Source organism: Chrysochloris asiatica, unplaced genomic scaffold (assembly GCF_000296735.1).
Source record: "Chrysochloris asiatica unplaced genomic scaffold, ChrAsi1.0 scaffold00037, whole genome shotgun sequence".
Classification (NCBI taxonomy): domain Eukaryota; kingdom Metazoa; phylum Chordata; class Mammalia; order Afrosoricida; family Chrysochloridae; genus Chrysochloris; species Chrysochloris asiatica.
Genome location: NW_006408555.1, coordinates 1,497 through 19,590, shown reverse-complemented (window position 1 = coordinate 19,590; position 18,094 = coordinate 1,497). Strand labels below are relative to the sequence as shown.

General features: G+C 49.9%; 1 protein-coding gene across 1 annotated transcript; it reads right to left on the bottom strand.

Moving 5' to 3' along the window:
• Positions 1-110: 110 nt before the first annotated feature.
• LOC102815809 (5-hydroxyisourate hydrolase-like) lies at positions 111-1,693 on the bottom strand. The gene is made up of 4 exons (XM_006860087.1): positions 1,637-1,693; positions 1,175-1,314; positions 588-723; positions 111-200 (listed from the first exon to the last, which is right to left on the bottom strand). The coding sequence occupies exons 1-4, from the start codon at positions 1,691-1,693 to the stop codon at positions 111-113; spliced, it is 423 nt and encodes a 140-aa protein (XP_006860149.1).
• Positions 1,694-18,094: the final 16,401 nt, after the last annotated feature.

Here is an 18,094-nt window from a genome sequence, read left to right as displayed (position 1 = left end):
GGGAAACGGGAGGTGCCAACTTGACTTTATTAATGCTTGCTGAAACCTCAGGTGGGGTAGGGTAAGGCAGTCTCGGGACCCACTCCGCAGCAGCCCCTCTTCCTGAGGCTCTAGCTCCCTCGGTAGGTGGTATAGGACCATGGACTCAGGAGCAGGGGCACATGGAACCTTTGCATGTCATTGGTGACAGTGAAGACCACCTGAGAGGAAGTAGAAACCACCAAGGGAGTGAGGCTCAGCTCATCCCCAGCCCCCAGGAGAGCTGGTTTGATGGGAGGAGGGGGAGGGGTCCCCTGGGATGAATGACCTAGAAGATGACTTGGAAAAGCTCTCCCAGTGAAGGGAGAGGCAGCTCAGATGACAACCTGAGCTGAGAAACGGCCTGAGTAACAGCAGCCCGGCTCCCTCCAAACGCTGACCCAGGGGCAGGCGCAGCACAGGTGTTCCTTCTTAAACCCGAATGAGGCCCCGGGTCCATGGATGCCTTTCTTCTACGAGCTCAAAGCAGGTGGCTGCACTCTCCCCACGCTCAGGAGAGTGGGCCCATTGTACAGATGTGGCAGGCTACAGTGAGTCAGGGCCCTCACCTCCACGTAGGGGTAGAAGCTCTCCTGCCCCCTCGTTCTCCAGTAACCCTCGGTGTTGAAAGACAGCTTGTAGGTGCCCCCATTCATCTGGCCTGGCTCCAGAAGCCCAGGGCAGCGGCCATCAGCATCTGTGTAGCTGTGGAGAGGACAGAGGGGGTAGATGAGAAGCCCCATCAGGCTCTAACAAGTCTACACCTCTAACCCTCAACCCGACCTGGCTGCAGATGGCCCTGGGCTGGGAGAATCCCAGATGCAGTATGGACTTTTGTATTCATATTAGAAAAGGCCTAATACAGAGAAAGAACATGATCTGAGTCACATAGTTTACGTTCTTCCATATTTCTATGAGTGGAAGAATTTATTTACAAACTTTTTAACAAAAAAATGTGTCATTCATGCTATTCTACGACCTGTGTCTTTCCCGTCACACATTGTGTGTGGCTTTCTAGACTGCAGGGTTTCTAGTATAATGTGGCCCCTGGTTGGGACTCTGGGGGTACCCCCAGTTCTGTGAGCTGTCATTCACCCATCAGGCCTCATTCCTGAATGTGCTCTGGGATTGGCATCCTGCCCACGCCCTTTCTTACCTTTTCCTTAGCTCCATCCACTGCTGGCCTGGGCCCTCCAGCCTGTAGAGACATAGGTGGAGGCCCTGGGCTGGCTTCCCAGAGGCAGTGTCTAGCACGTGTGTGGTCAGCGGGCTGCTGTGGGGCTCCATGCTGCTGCCCTGGGCCAGAGAGAGGGTGGCAGCTTGTTTGACTCCTGGCCTGTGTCCCTACTGGCCACTGAGCCAACAGTCCCCAGGGCAGAGTCCTCTCCAAACAGTGCCCAGCCCTCTGTCAACACCGGTCCTGTCTCCTGTGCCCCCACTAACCAGGTTCACCCCATGCCCCCCCCCCCCCACTTCCTTCCATCTGCATTGAGGGGTTGCAGCTGGGTCTTGCTATCCCAATCCACTCGTTCCTTAACGGGTCACCTCTGACTGGGTCTCCAGACAAAAAGCTGTGGGCGCGGTGGGTCTAGAGTCGTCCCGGGACTCAGACCTGTACCCTTACCTCCAGGTGTCCCTGGAGCCGCCGCAGCCGCGGGGCAGCCCCTGAGCTCATGGTCGCCTGCGTCCACCTGCTCGGCCACCGACGGACCACTGGGCAGGTCCAGCAGCCCCTCCCCGAGCCCAACCCCCGCCCCGTCCCACCTCTTACTGAGGGTCGTGGAGGTAGGGGTGCCCGGAGCGCCCGGGCAAAGCAGTACTTACACACCTACGCCTGGCGCGGCGGCTCCTCCCTAGCGGAAGTGGAATCGCGAAGCCGGCGGGGCGGGGGCGCGGCCGGACGGACCGCCCCCACTTCGGTCCCACCTCCTGTTTCCCTCCGGGGATGGTCGACTGCTCGCGGGTCCAGAAGGGCTGCGGTTTGCGTTGGTGGCCTAGGCTGATGGGAGTGGCGCACACGGGTCGGTCTCCCACCAGGAAGCCCTTAACTAATGTTTTGTTCTTCCCTGGGATGGTTAGGATTTTGACAGGAGCTCTGGGGACCAGGTAAGGTTTGTATCCGGACTGTGCCCTGACTCAGTTTCCTCATCTGTAACACGGGTTGTTGAGGAAGCAGAGCTTTCTGGGCCATGTCTTCCTTATTGGGTTATCTGACCCTCCTCACTTCCCCTCCCCCCTCCGCCCCATCACTTCTAACAGCGCGGAAAAAATGTCAGTGACCCCCACATGTTTCAGAGTAGAACCTTCATCCCGCAGACTTATCAATGGCTGAATCTTCAGAACTAGATTGCCCCATCTGTTTTCCAAGGCATCTCTGGGTGGACTTGAACTTCTAGCCTTTAGTTTAGCAGGAAAGCTCGTCGTTTGCATCACCCAGAGACTCCTAGGAGAACATTTGTTGAGTGGGTGAAAATAGAGGTAGAGAAAAGAATGAGTGAGTGCCAGCCAAGTGTAGCCTGGGACCCTAGATTTCCAGTCAGCAGCACCCTAAACTCACTGTTTCTTTAAAACAAACTCCCTCTGTCCTTATCACACCTCATGAGGGGGACACATAGCTTGCTCCTCTAACTTAAACCTGGGTACTATGGTTATTCTTCACCAGCTGTAACCAAACTAGCTCCTGGACAAGTTGAAAGCTCCCTCCTCTCCCTGAGGCCCAGGCTCTGCACTGGAGTTCACTGCCTTGGACATGGCCAACCCCTTCTGTGTTGAGGTCAGTGGTGGTAAAGGCCCCTGCTTGTTCTGACAGGTCCAGGACTGAGGACCACTGTCTGCATGACAACACTGCAAATGCACAGTGATTTCAGGTGCTGGGGAAGCATAGAACCTTGTGGACTTACTTCTGAGTGGACAGTGATGACCACCCTACCCTGTCTGTCGTTCTCAGGCTAGAACCTTGCAAGTCGGTTGCTTGGACTGTCAGGCTGTGTGCGGCTGTGCTTTATGATCTAAGTACACAGGTGCTTGTGCTGATTTATCAATGGAGGTTTTGGCCACTGGTCCATGGCAGTGGACACAGCCTGGGCCCTCAGTTACAGTAGTCATCAGCGGGTATTCACAGAGGTCAGCTCCCAGCGAGGGGTGTCTGTCTGGGTTGGGATCTGCCTGGTCCCTGTCAGCCCAGCACCATTCTGGGTGGCCCTGGCACTCCGTGGCTGTTGGTACAGCACATTCTGCAGAAGGGGACCCTGACTCGCTGTCCTTCTCAGTGGAGTCATGCGTGTGTGTGTGACATTTCTGTTCACTTACATTCATCCTGGAGTTCCACGGCTGCTGTTCACAGAGACCGGGTTGACTGGTCAGCGCCATTCGGATTGGTGTAAGTCTGTTCTGATGGTTCGGGCATTTGCTCTGCCTGGCCAGATGGTGAGCATGTAGTGAGGCAGGGCAGGGTCTTGGCTGAGGAGGGAGTAAACGATGGCTGCGTTGTAAGGTGTTCAGGTGGTCATCGAGGTTGGTGGCTGTGACCTAAACCACAGAGGTTCCTGCAGGGACAGGGAAATGGCATTTCAAAGAAACATGACATTCTTTTCATAGTTTATCTATTATGCATTCTCCCTCTTTTCTGCCACCCAGTGCCTTGTCAGCCAGTACTAACTGCCTCTGACTGACCCAACAAAGCTGTTTGGGGGTCCCCTGGGGGAGGCACTTGGTTCTGGCAGGCAGAACTCACTATTCCACCTGCTTCTCCCTCTCTCTTTTAAGTTTCTAGTTGGGGATTGTTTCTCTGCGTAGTGGCATGGTCACAAGCAACCATCCTGTCTTCCTTTCGATAATAAACACACCAACAGGAGGCTGGTTAGCTCCAGGGCCAGTAAGGTTGTAGAAAACCATGACTTCTTTGTCCATGTTGGACCTGGCCTGAGGACAACACAGAAACATGAGAACAGCTGGTACCAGGTGTCAATTCCTCTCCTTGGACACCTGGAGGAACCCAGAGGTCCCTCCTGTACCTGAGCCACTTTCTTGGGAAATGGGCCCCCTCATTCTCAGAGATGTGTATGGGAGGGATCACCCCATGTCTCTTCTGCCTCGTGACACCACGGTGGGCACAAGACACAGGCCACATAGTCCACCCTCTGCTGAGGCCCACTCACTCATAGCACTCACCTCCCCTGGCATCTGAATGAACCCAACTTCCGTGGCCCCTCAGCAGTTTCATCAGAAGGCGTCAGGTGGGCAAACAGTTGCAAAGACAGCAAGAATGAAGCATCATGGAATGGGGAGTCACTGGAGTGCACCCTCTACTCCCCAGGAAACAACTGGGCCTCCCTGCCCTGCGTCATGGCCTCAAAGTTTCCCCAAAGACCTCCCTCAGAAGTGGGAGGATGGAGGTGGAGTGCCCCTAGGTCCACACAATCTGAGAACCATCTTGAGTATCGAATGGTTGAAGACTAAATGGTTAAATAGCTAAATCTGTGGTGACATCTGCACTCCGACTTCCTGGAAGCAACGTAGTGGTTGTAAGTCAGGCTGCTAACCTCAAGGTCAGCAGTTCGAAACTACCAGCTGTTTTGTGGGAGAAAGATGAAGCTTTCTGCTCCTGTAAAAATTTAGAGCTTCAGAAACCCTATACAGGGTCGCTACGAGTCAGAACCAACTCCACAGCAAATAACCACCAACCACCAATTTCAAAATGTCTTCAGTAAGTGGTGAAAAGATATTTCGGAATCTTTTCAAACTGTACGTGTTCCCTGTGGACTAGGACTCGTATTGAAGCATGCTAGGCTGTGGCAGAGTTAGGCTTAGAAGGAGGCAGTCCCTCATTCTCCCCCCAGGAAGCGCCCTGTGGAGCCTGAGTCATAGTTGGGTCGGACGGGGCCGAGTCCGGAGGTCAAGGTAACATGGGCCAAGTTCAAATTTGCCCTCTTGTGCTGCTTGGCCCAATGAGGCTTCCCCCACCCAGCTTCCCATTCTGGGATCCAGAACACATAGGGAGCTCTGCGTTTTAGGGCCCAGGTGAAAGACCTTCACCTGCCAGCCATACCTGAGCTGTCCTTACCTGGGCTGCAGACAGGTAGAGCAGGAAGCTGGCTGGTCTGGCATTGCTGTGAAGCACTGTGGTTACTGATGTGGGTGCTCACGTCCTGTTTACCCATGAACCATCTCCCTCCCTCATCAATGGGGACATTCCTGGGGACAGTGGCCTTACTAGGGGTCTGCTGACAGGGAAGACTGGTCTGTGGCATCGAGCAGCACCTCTCAGACAAGTCTGTGGTACATCAGCTTCACCCCCCACCCCCAGCCTGTGACCGTGCAGGCTGTGGACCGAGAAACTGGGGTTGTCTGTGTGTTTAAATGTAATCATGTGTGTAGTGAAGCTGCCAGTGTTTGATCCCAACTCCAGGATGTCAGCCCAGGTCTCTCCACTCCGACTAGGGATATCACAGGGGTCCCAAGCCCCACCCAGCCTGAGCTTCTCTCCCTGCCCCTGCAGCCTCACTGAGGCTTGGGCCTCTGAAACCCAAATCCCATCACTGGGTTCAGGTGGCCAAGGAATAGACTGAAAATAAAATCTCCACATTATGAAAGCCCTAATTCACAAGGAAAATCCATACACACAGAGATAAGATGAAAAAGAAGTCCATGCTGAAATGAGCTAAACAAAATGAAGGGTCCCACTCTGTCCCCATCTGAGTCCCTTACATGAATGAGAGAGCTGGGCTTTGGTTTCTGGATGTCTTGCCTCCAGACACTTGTCCTTTCTGAGCTCAGGGTCACGGGTCTGGGTTAGAAGAGAGAGCGTGCGGGTCCTGATGCTGTGTACCCTGTGGTAGCTGCCTTTATTGTAGAAGGGGGAGGAAAGTGATTTCAGAGAGTGTGTGCCCAAGAGAGGACATCCAGAGGATGGAGTGGCCGCTCTCTGGCCATCACTCTCCACTCCTTCCACCTAATGCTCCAGTGGACTGAACCCTGATAATCAAATCAGTGGATCCGGACTGAGCTCACCCAAGGCTGACAGGAGATTTGTGTGGCTGCATGCATTCAGCTGGTGTCCTGGTTCTGACCACACCTGGAGCTGCTCCAGATATGGGACCTTACCACTAACTTCCTGTTCCCATGATGCGGACAGACACACTTTCTTCTAGAGTTACTTAAAGACACTATAGGAAAAGAAATGTATGAAGCAGCAAATGAATGAATGAATGATGAGTAAAGTGACTAGACTTAGAACAAAAGATGACATTTTCTCAAGAGACGCTTGTTTGGGAAGGCCCTGCACCTTTCTGGGCTATGGAACATGAACATGTTCTTTGGTTCCTGTTTTCTAGATTCCCATGCCGATATTGCCTATAGGCTCTCTGGGGAGGCTAATAGTTCTGTCTTATGCCTGTTCCACACCAAGCCCTGGTCTGCAGTCATGCTCCTGGCATCTGAGGACATCTGGAGCACCTACAATAGCCACACACAACCTCATGAGTTTGCTCTCTAACTTCTCAGCAGGTTTGAGTTGAGGAAAGGCAGGGACACTCTGGATGAAGGGACCCAAACACACTACTACTGTGCTAATCACAATACATACCAACTCTATAGTGCAGAATAAAACTCCTCCTTTGGGATTCTGAGATTGTAAATCTTTGCAGGAGCGAACAGTGTCTTCTTCCATGGAATGGGTGGTGGGCTTGAATTGCCAACCTCGTGGCTAACAGTCCAATGCTAGGCACACATAGGTAGATAGATCTACAGGTGCACAGAGGAGGGACCAGCATGGAATGAGGGTCGTGAGCTAATCGGGAAGGGCCTGCAGACTTGGGCACTCGCTTTGTAAATAGGAGAGACACAGAATTGAGGATTCCCTCTCCTACACTTTTGTATTAGGAAGCATGTCAAACACATAGAGAAACTGGAATAATACAGTGATCATGGAGCACTCACCACAAGAGTCACCCTGTTACTTTTTCTTCATATTTTTATCTTTGTTCAGCCATCCATCTTTATTAGTTTTCCATTGTCATGTTACAAACCACCATGAGCGTAATGGCTTAAAATAGCACAGACGAGAATCTCATGGTGTCTGGTCAGGGGTGGGGCACGGTGTGACTGTGGTCTCACCACTATAATCCAGGTCTTGACTAAGCTCATCTGGAGTCTTGCCTGGAGGAGACTCCACTTCCAAGCTCACTCGTGTCATTGGCACAATTTATCTCCTGGCAGTTGCAGGACTGTGGTTCCCATTTTCTTGCTGGTTGTGTGTTGCTCACAGCTTCTGGAGGCCCCACTGTCCACTGTCCACTGTCCCCTGGCCCTCCAAGGGAAGACCACATGCCAGGGTTTATTCAGGGTCAGTGGGATAGTCTCTCCTTCCAGTCTGCTAAGACCGAGCCTTCCAAAATGTGATGTAACCACGGGAGTGATGTCCCATCATCTTTACCAGTTCTTTTGATTGGTTAGAAGCAGATTTATCTCCACTCAAGGGGAGGGATCACCCTAGCATGTGTGCACTCTACTCATTCATACCCTTCCCACCATCTGCCCCTGTCTCCAGCCAGGTAATCACCGACCTGGCTACCTGTCTCTACAGCTCAGCTGTCCCTGTCTCTAGCCACCTGACCATTAGCTCTATAGCTCAGTTCTTGGAAAGTTACCAATAGCAAGCTTCCTAAATCCCTAAGGAATCCTCTCTTACTCAGTATCTTATTGCACTTAAGAAAAATATGTATAAATTAACCCCGTGGTCACAAATGTGTTTTGTCACCTTGTTTTCTCCCTACCATGGTCCAGGCCTATCCTTCCTCCTCTGGGTTTCCTTTCCATGTGGCATCTTTTAAGCCGCTTCTCCATTCCTGTATTTTTTATAAATTAGAACTTTGGACAAAGTCTTGATTAAATTTATCTTTGTTGTTGTTGCTAAGTGCCGTCGAGTGGGTTTCGACTCATAGCGACCCTGTGTAGAGTTTCTGAGGAACAACTGGTGGTTTTGAGCTTAAAACAAAACAAAACAAACAAAAGCAGACAAAGCTGGTACCCTCTCTGTGCCATACTAAGTAGGTGCCCAGGAGGTGCGGCCCCCACTGAGCATGTGGAGTGTGGTCTGAGGACTGACAGGACCCAGGGAGAAGCCTGTATCTCTCCATGGCTGGACTCTGTGAATTCCTCATACTAGATAAAGGCTCATATTCACATGAAAAGTCACTGGTTTCCTGGACAAACAATCGTGTGCACACGTCTCCTGAGCATTGTCACCAGTTCCCCTCCCTCTGTGTGCCGACTAGACTCCACAATTTTTTTTTTGAGGTTTTTATTGTGAATTGAGTGAAAGTTTCCAGAGCAGATCATCAGTTTTACATTCAACACCTTCTTTCATTACAATGATTGTAATCCCCTCCATGTACCATCAGTTAATATTCTCTCTATTCACTTTAGCTCTTTATATAAAAAAAGAAAAAACACAAAACACCAAAAACCCACTCAGGCATATATAATAATTTACACCTCCAAAGGGCACATTCTACAAGTTTGCCTACTGACTCTTAGTCCCTCTCTTTCCATGAATCTACAGTCTTCAGCTGCTCCATCTCTCCATATCCCCATCTCTGCCTCCATCTCTAGTGTTGCTGCTTCTCTGGATAGGGTCCCACATTCTGCTTGTGCTCTTCTCCCTTGATGGTCTTAGTGTCCTCTGTTTCTGGACTGTAAGATTAATCACTGCCCCGTTTTTGTTGCAAAACTTCTACCTTTACAATTGTGACAGTTGCAATTAGTCATGATAACAATTATTCACTATTGAATTGTAGACTCTTATCCTCATCTCTTTTCACCAGACCCATCTGGACAAGATGAAAACTATTCAGTGGGGACAATTCCCCCTCCCCCCACACTCTTAAACTAACTCCCTCTTGAAACCTTATAAGCTAGTCACTTCGTGCCTTTATTGCCCCCTCATTTTAGGGAGCCAATGTCTATGTTGCCTGTCCCATTGTAACCTGTGTACTGAGGGGATAGCATTGATACTTGATGTGAAGACTCCTTATCCATGAGTTACTACCTCCATGAGTCAAGTTCATCAAATTGTAGGAATTTACCCTTGTTTCCTTTATAAATAAATATAAATATGTTAATATACATACAAGGAACTCTGGTAGCATAGTGATTACGAATCAGGCTGCGAACTGCAAGGTCAGCTGTTCGAAACTACCAGCTGTTCCATGGGAGAAAGATGAGGCTTTCTGCTCCTGTAAAGATTTACAGCCTCGGAAACCCTGTACAGGGTTTCTATGAGTCGGAACTGACTCCACGGCACATAACAACAACAAGAAGCCTATATAGTAGATTGGAGTCCTGGTGTGGCACTGTATGCTAATGCATCATACTGCAGAGTCCTTTGAACTGCAAGCTTGGTGGTGGTACAAACTCACTAGCTGCTCCTTGGAAACCCTATATAAGGTCGTGATGGGTTGGAATAGACTCGATGGCACTTAACAACAACAACAACAATATAGTAGATTAGAAAGTCATATAAACTCAATTAGATTTATAATCAATGGACTATTACATTCACTATAGGAAATTTTCATCTGTATTAGAGGACTCAGGAGATTGTTAACCATATTTATTAATAGTAAGATTATAAGAATTACAAGATACATGCTCAAGTTTAGAAATCCAGAATCTGAGCTTCTGATCTCCCATCCCTGTCTGTATCCTGGATTCACTATGTACCTATGCATATTAGAGCAAGTTTCTTGGTTGAATTCCCCCTATTCATGAATTGTACTTGAATGAAAAAGAACCACTTGTTCATTTCCTCTGTAAATACCTGACCTTATGGAGGCTGGTTCTGTCTGGCAAACATGTTATGAGACCACCATTTCTATCTCATTCCCTGAACCCATGACCGGCCTGCACAAGTGGTCTCCCAGCTTCTCAGTGCACTAAGAAAGGTTACCCAGGGGCTCGGGTGGCTGCCAGGCACCTGAGTTAACATAGACAACTTCTCTGAGGCCTCCAGATGGGGGTCTCATTCGAGGAGCAGGCACAGGTGGGAACACAGGAGCCTGGGTCCCGAGTGTGTGTCCCATCATCATCTCCAGTTTTCTTTGAATCAAGAGACTTCATGCTAATAATAATAATACCCCCTTCCCCACCCGACCACCACCACCTACAACCTCAGGCAGCCCCCAACAGGCTGTGGCTGGTCTGGGAAGCCTGGAGGGGAATTGGAGGTTTTTCTGTAGGTTCTTCCAGTGATTAATCTGGTCCTGATGGAGAAAGGCGGGTGTGTGGAACCATAAGATCTGAATCCAGGTCAGAGGATGCCCAGCCTTTAATCTCAGGGCCTCTCAGGTCTCCACCATTCCCAACAAGGCAAGACAATTTCCACTTCCAAATACTTGGCTGAGAATCCGAATGTCCGCGATTTGGCTGACGGCCGCGAGAGGGCGCTCGAACCGTCCAGGTTCTGCCCACCCTGCCTCGCCCTGAGGGTGGGACCAGCCTGGCGCTGGGCGCGGACCAACCTGGGCGCCGCTCCCACGGCGAGAGCAGAAGTGTTTCTGTCCCCAGGACCCACCGAGTCCGCAGTGAGGATCAAGCTCCCTCCTTAACAGCCCGTCTGCTGTCTCCAACAGCGAGCACAGAACCGTGCGTTTCCCAGACCGGAAACCACGTTATTTTAAATAAATTTTGTTTCAAAACTCTACTCCACAGCACTGAGCAACAGCAGCAAATTCCAAAACTGAATTCATTGTTTACTTTTTCCCCCTCTGGCTTTAAAGGAAGCCACTTCTTGAGTATTTTATGCTTCGTGTTGATCTCGTTTTCACATGAGACATCGTTGTCATAAATAAGCAAGCAAACAAATATATATATGTATATATATGTATTTCCTTCGGCATTATACATTGCCTTTTGAACGTTCCCACTGTGACTAGTGTTAATAAGCAAAACTTCCAAAGGTTTTATGATTGATTAAGAACGACCACTATAGTGTGTTTTTAATACCGACAATTGCATCCTGCTTAAAACTATTCGTGATGAAATAGTTACAGAAATTATATAACTCTAATACACCCCAGTCACACCTCACTAACACCCCATCCACACCTAGTCACACCTCGCCAAACTCATAACCCTAATACACCCCAGTCACACCTCACTAACACCCCATCCATACCTAATCACACCTCGCTCAACTCATAACCCTAATACACCCCAGTCACACCTCACTAACACCCCCAGTCATACCTAATCACACCTCTAACATTTCCCAATCACACCCCATTCAGTTCTGATTTTCTGTCTTTTTGCACTGCTTTGATTGTGTGCGTACATGTGTGCTCCAGAGGTTGTGTGAAACCACCAGCTCACCTGGGGAGAAAGATGAGGCATTCTGCTCCTTTAAAGATTGTTGTTGTTAAGTGCCATCGAATCTGTTCCAACTCATATCCACCCTGTATAGTGTTTATGGTGCTTTTCCTACAGTGGTGCTTACCCTATAGTGTCACACCAGTACTACAGCCCTGGAACCCCTATGTTGTTGTTGTTAAGTGCCGTCGAATTGGTTTCAATCTATAGTGACCCTGTATAGGGTTTCCTAGGAGCGGCTGGCAATCTTGAACTGCCACCTTGCAGTTCAAACTGACTTTGCAGTCCAGCGCATTAACCCACAGCGGCACACCAGGAAACCCTCTGCAGGCTCATTATTAGTCTGAACCGACTCCAGTGCACACAACAACACAGTAGAAGTGTCTCAAGGGTTTTCCTAGGCTGTGATTTTCTTTGAAAACCTGGTGCAGTGCCACAGGATAAGCACTGGACCACAAGGTTGGCTTGAGTCACAAGGTTAGTGGTTCTAACTCACCAGCAACGTCTCCGAAACCCTATACAGTGTCACTGTGAGTCTGACCCAACTTGATGGCACTTGACAACAACAGTTTTCTATGGGGAGACCTGGTTTGGCACTATAGGATAAGCACTGGGCCACAAGGTTGGTTTGAACTGCAAGGTCAGTGGTTCTCAGAAACCCTATACAGCGTCACTATGAGTCTGACCAGACTCAACGGCACTTAACAACAACAATCTTCTATGGGGAGGCCTGGTGTGGCACTATAGGGTAAGCACCAGACTGCAAGGTCACTTTGAAATACAAGGCTGGCAGCTCAAACCCACCAGCCACTCCTCAGAAACCCTAAAGGTGGTCACTATGAATCAGAACGGACTCCATGGCACTTAACAACAACAACAGCCTTCTATGGAAGGAACCCTAGTAACACAGCGCTGCTAACTGCAAGGCTGGAGGTGCGAACGCACCAGCCGCTCTGCCTGAGAATGATAAGGCTGCCAGCTCCTGTAAAGACTGACAGGTGAGGAAATCCTAGGGAGCAGTTCTACTCTGTCCTTCAGGGTGGCTATGAGTCTGAATCAAGTCTACAGCAGTGAATTTGTGGGAAGCAGTCCTGATGGCGAATTTGTTAAAACGCGGGATTGCTAACTGAAAGGTTGGCTGTCCGAACCCACAAACCTGTGTGTGAGACAGATGTGGAGTATTTGGTAGTTAGAATAGGGAAAGAAGAGGGTTTCAAGTAGCTCTAGTTATGGCGGGTCTCAGCGGGAAATGAAGCAACATCAGCAATGGGGAGTGTTGGAGAAGCGGGTGGGAAAGAAAAACGACTGTTTGCTAGAGGCACTAAAGTTAGTTAGGAGGGGTAGGTTAGAGAGGTAGGTCAGAGGGGCAACTGTTGCAAGCAGAAATAGTTAAGAAAGGTAGGTCAGAGGGGATACTGCTGTAAGGAGAAATTGTTGCTGATACAGTGAATCCCAAAAGACGAGACTCAGGAAACTGTATATGGATCAATTACCCGGATTGGCTACTTGGGCCCTGGAACCACGTCCCCAACAAAGGAGAACTAAAGAGGAAGTCAATTGGACTCTGGGCTCCACCGCCTCTTCTTTTCCTAGGTAGGTGGTCTCTGTGTAAGACTGTCTTTGCTTATAATAAGCCCATTTTTTTGTTTCTTTAAGTCTCTTGTTTCTTTAACTTCTTTTGTGTGGAATTGTACCATTCCCAGTTCTTTAGAAGGAGGGTACCACCGTACCAGGGACAACATTCTAACCATGACAGAGTTTGCTGCCCTGGAGATGATCCCTTTGGAACATGTGTGGGGCCATTTTTGTGTCCTGTGTGAGTAAGTGTCAGTTTTTTGTTTTTTGTTTTTTTTTATTTTTTGGGTCTTTACGAGAGCCAATCCTCAGTTCTTTATTCCCATGAGTGGCTGGTGGATTCCAGAAGCCCAACTTTAGGGTTTCATCCAAGCGCTTAACCAGTGCACCACCAGTCATTCACACAGGTGCATCTTCTCCTGACTAACCCTAACCCTTCCCACCTGCTAACCTCCACACCTGTACGTTCTCCATTCTCTTAGACGCCTCCCTCACCTAGACTGCCTTCACCTGGGCTGCTGGGTGGGGCTGGGAGCTTTGTTTGCCATGGGCTCTAGTTCACCAGGGGGACTGCCTACAGTGAGCTTCACAGGAACTGAACCTGCTGCTTGGTGTGGAAGGAGGTTGTGTTCTGCTTTCTAAAAGGTACCATATGCGGGGACCCTGGTGGGGGGTATCCTCTCCCAGGCTGAACACGCTAGTCCCCCTGCGACGCTGTGTGGAGCTTGCATGGGAGGGTCTTGGGGAGGGTCTCTCATCTTCATTCGCCTTCCCCACCCCTACCTGGCTTCAGATGTTTGCTGGGACAGGGAAGCGAGGGACGCTGCCAGAGGCCTTCCATCCCCTTACCGTTCGGGGCGCTGTGTCTGGGAGGCCGAGGCGCCCAAAGACCACACCCTGTGAGTCTGCACTGTGCGTTGAGTATCTGTGCAGGCTTGGCTTTGTGGAGATGCCTTTCCTTGTGTAAGCCGCGATTCAGTGTCTGTTAGAAGTGAGTGTCTAGGTCCCACTTGCCCTGCGGTGGCCAGGGAGCAGCGAGGGGCCCTGAGCTCTAGTGTATTCTGTGCTTCACTGTTTACCAGGGTCTCTTTGACTGAGAGAATTTGGGGACCTCTCTGGAGGCCTGGTGTGGTGCTGTGGGTTAATGCGCCAGACTGTGGTGCTGTGGGTTAATGCGTTTGACCTGCAAGGTTGGTGATTCAAGCTCACTAGCTGACCCTTGGAAACCCTATACAGGGTCGCAACCCATTCAAGGGCGCTTCACAACACCAACTTGTTCAGGAACTCTATCTGCTCTGGGTCCAGTGCCAGGGGTCCAGGAGGAGCTGACAAATGTGAGGGTTGCCCAGTGGGCTTGAGCCCAGGGGGTAGCGCTACTGCCTCAATATAAGCTGTCTGAATCATGCTTGGGTGTTGGTATCCTTTGGTGGTCAACCAGGGGATCAGGCGGACCCTGGGGCACCTGGCCACCAGGTGCCGAAGGGGACAGTGCTTGCAGGTGCTCAAAGCAGGGTGATTCTATCAAGTGCCCCAGAGCCTCCTTGTCCCTATACTTCTGAAGGTCAGGCCGGACCAGATGCCTCATCTCCCCACAACTTCCATCTCTTGGGGTGCCCTTCTGGATGGAGATCTGTGCACGCTGGTATTTTGCTTTTCAGTTACTTCCCACAAAACTCATCCCTCCACACACAGAATACTCTATATGTAATTTCTCCCTTTATACAAGGCTTATTCTTCTGCACGGTGTTTATCGTCTACACATAACATATTCTCCCATCTGCTGTTTCTCTTCCAAACATGATTTCACCTCTACACTCACTGCACAGGACTTGTTTTCTGCACATGATTTCCCCCTTTATACGCAGTTTGAGTGGTGGTGTGGTGCTTTGCCAATTTTCAAATGTCCTAGACTCATACTTTGTATATTCCATGTTCTGATTGTTAATGGATGTTTACAGCTGTTTCCCTTCATTTTGAGTTGTGCCCCATCAGCCAATGAAGGTCCCAAAGGCGTTACTCCATTCGCATCATCCTGGTCAACTCTTTGAGGAGACTGCTGTTCTATATACACATTTTGAGTGACTTTCAACCTGAGGGGCTCATCTTCTGGCACACTATCTGATAATATTCTGGTGCTCTTCAGTATTAAATATTCTGGTGCTGATAGTGTTCCACTGTTATTCAAAAGGTTTTCAGTGACAAAATATTTGGAAGTAGTCCGTCTCTCCATCTTCCTTTTTTCCCTTTTTTAAAAAAGCAAATCATTTTATTCACAGTTTTTATAGTCTTTGTGACATATTTACAATATACAATCCTTTTTGGCAGTTCAGTTTATAATATTTTATATACATCTACAAATAAATATATATAAAAGGAGATCTCAAAGTTTTGAAAAACCTCCATAAACCTTTTGTTTTTTTGTAACCATGCAGGATATATAATCATTTTACACAATTAAGGGGCACATTCTGCAAGCCAGTTTCCTGGTTACCAGCACACAACCTTTTTTTCCCCATTAGTCTAGAATCCTCACTTGTATAATCTCTCCATGCCATCACCTCTGCCTCCATCTCTGGTGTCCCTGCTTCTCTGGTTAGGGTCCCATGTTCAACTCATGCTCTTTGCTCTTGATGGTCCTAGGGTCCTCTCTTCTTGGAATGTAAGATAAACTACTGCCCCCTTTTTGTTGCACATATTCTACCTTTAGAGTTGTGACTACCACAATTAGGTATGAAGACAATTACTCACTATTGCTTACTGAATAGTTTTCCTCTCTTCTAGATGGGTCTGGTGAAAGCAGATAGGATTTAGGGATTAGGTGTTAGGTTTTAGGGGTAGGGTTTGGGGGTTAGGATTTAGGGGTTCAGGGTTAGGAGTTGGGTTTTGGATCAAGGCTACTGTTCAGGGTCAGAGTTTAGGGCCAGGGATTAGGGTCAGGGTTTAGAGTCAGGTTTTAGGGTCAGAGTCAGGGTCAGAGCCTTGGGTCAAGGTCCAAGGGTTTGTTTCAGGATTTTGGGGTAACAAGTTAAGGGGCTGGGTTAGGCTAGGATTAGTGTGAGGGATTAGGGTTTACAGTTTAGGGTCTAGGGTCTAGGGTCATGGTCAGGGTTAGGGTTGGGGTTGGGGTTAGGGGTTAGAACTAGGGCAGGGCTATGGCTGTTAGGGCTGTTAGGGCTCAGGCTCGTGCTTTTAGGGCTAGGGCTAGGGCTAGGGCTAGGGCTTATAGGATAAGGGATAGGGCTGTTAGAGCTTGGGCTGTTAATACTTGGGCTAGGGCTAGGGCTATTGCTCAGGCTGTTAGGGCTATGGCTATGGCTGTTAGGGCTAGGGCTGTTAGGGCTAGGGCTGTTAGGGTTAGGGCTGTTAGGGCTAGAATTAGGCTTAGGGTTGTTATGGCTAGGGCTAGGGCTGGAGCTAGGGTTAGGGCTAGGTCTGTAAGATCTAGGGCTAGGACTAAGGCTAGGGCTGTTAGGGCTGTAGGGCTAGGGCTAGGGCTAGGGCTGGGGCTAGGGTTAGGGCTAGGGCTTTAGGGCTAGAGCTAGTGCAAGTGTTAGTGCTAGGGCTAGGGTTGCTAGGACTAAGGCTAGGGCTGATAGGGCTAGGGCTGTTAGGACTAAATCTAGGGCTGGAGCTGGGTTTAGTGCTAGGGCTGAAGGGCTAGGGCTAGGACTGTCAGGGTTAGAGCTGGGGATATGGCTATTAGGGCTAGGGCTAGGGCTGTTAGGGCTTTAGGGCTTGGGCTAGGGCTAGGTCTGTTAGGGCTTTAGGGCTCGGTCTGTTAGGGCTGTTAGGGCTTCAGGGCTTTACGGCTAGGCCTAGGCCTAGGGCTAGGGCTACGGCTAGAGCTAGGGCTTGGGCTAGGGCTAGGGCTGTTAGGGCTTTAGGGCTAGGGCTGTTAGGGCTTTAGTGCTAAGGATAGGGCTAGGGCTTTAAGGCTAGGGATAGGGCTAGGGCTGTTAGGGATATGTGTAGGGCCATGCCTGTAATGGTTAGTGTTACAGATGTTCGGGCTAATTCTAGGGGTAGGGCTAAGGCTACGACTGTTAGGGCTTTAGGGCTAGGGCTTGGGCTAGGGCTTTAAGGCTAGGGCTAGGGCGAGGGCTGTTAGGGCTTTAGGGCTTGGGCTAGGGCTAGGGCTGTTAGGGCTTTAGGGCTCGGTCTGTTAGGGCTTTAGGGCTTTATGACTAGGGCTAGAGAAGTTAGGGCTTTAGGGCTTTAGGGGATAGGGCTGTTAGGGCTTCAGGGCTATACGTCTAGGGCTAGGGCTAGGATTGATAGGGCTTTAGGGCTAGGGCTATGGTTGTTAGGGCTTTAGGGCTTTAGGGCTTTAGGGCTTTTGGGGGTAGGGCTGTTAGGGCTTTAGGGCTAGGGCTAGGGCTAGCACTGTTTGGGCTGTTAGGGTTAGGGCTAGGGCTAGGGCTGTTAGGGCTTTATTGCTAGGGCTGTTAAGGTTTTAGGGCTAGGGTTAGGGCTAGGGCTTTAAGGCTAGGGCTAGGGCTAGGGTTGTTAGGGCTTTAGGGCTAGGGCTAGGGTTGTTAGGGCCTTAGGGCTTTAGAGCTAGAGCTAGGGCTAAGGCTGTTAGGTCTTTAGGGCTTTAGGGGGTAGGGCTGTTAGGGTTTCAGGGCTTGGCCTAGAGCTAGGCCTAGTGCTAGGGCTAGGGCTAGGGCTAGGGCTTCAAGGCTGGGGCTAGGGCTCTTATGGCTAGGTCTAGGGCTAGGGCTTTAAGGCTAGGGCTAGGGCTAGGGCTGTTAGGGCTTTAGGGGTAGCGCTAGGGCTAGGGCTATTAGGGCTTAATTGCTAGGGCTGTTAGGGTTTTAGGGCTTCAAGGCAAGGGCTAGGGCTTCAAGGCTAGGGCTAGAGCTAGGGCTGTTAGGGCTTTAGGGCTAGGGTTAGGGCTAGGGCTATTAGGGCTTAATTGCTAGGGCTGTTAGGGCTTTAGGGCTAGGGCTAGGGCTTTAAGGCTAGGGCTAGGGCTAGGGCTTTTAGGGCTTTAGGCCTTGGGCTAGGGCTAGGGCTATTAGGGCTCGGTCTTTTAGGGCTTTAGGGCTTTAGGGCTAGGGCTAGGACTAGGGCTGTTAGGGCTTTAGGGCTTTAGGGGGTAGAACTGTTAGGACTTTAGGGCTAGGGCTAGGGCTAG

Excerpts from the sequence above, each read along its gene's own strand:
- LOC102815809 (XM_006860087.1), bottom strand. The coding sequence starts at position 1,693 with ATGAGCTCAGGGGCTGCCCCGCGGCTGCGGCGGCTCCAGGGACACCTG. Across the intron at positions 724-1,174 it reads TGGATGGAGCTAAGGAAAAG|CTACACAGATGCTGATGGCC; the intron begins GTAAGAAAGGGC and ends TCCTCTCCACAG. Across the intron at positions 201-587 it reads GCTTCTACCCCTACGTGGAG|GTGGTCTTCACTGTCACCAA; the intron begins GTGAGGGCCCTG and ends ACTTCCTCTCAG.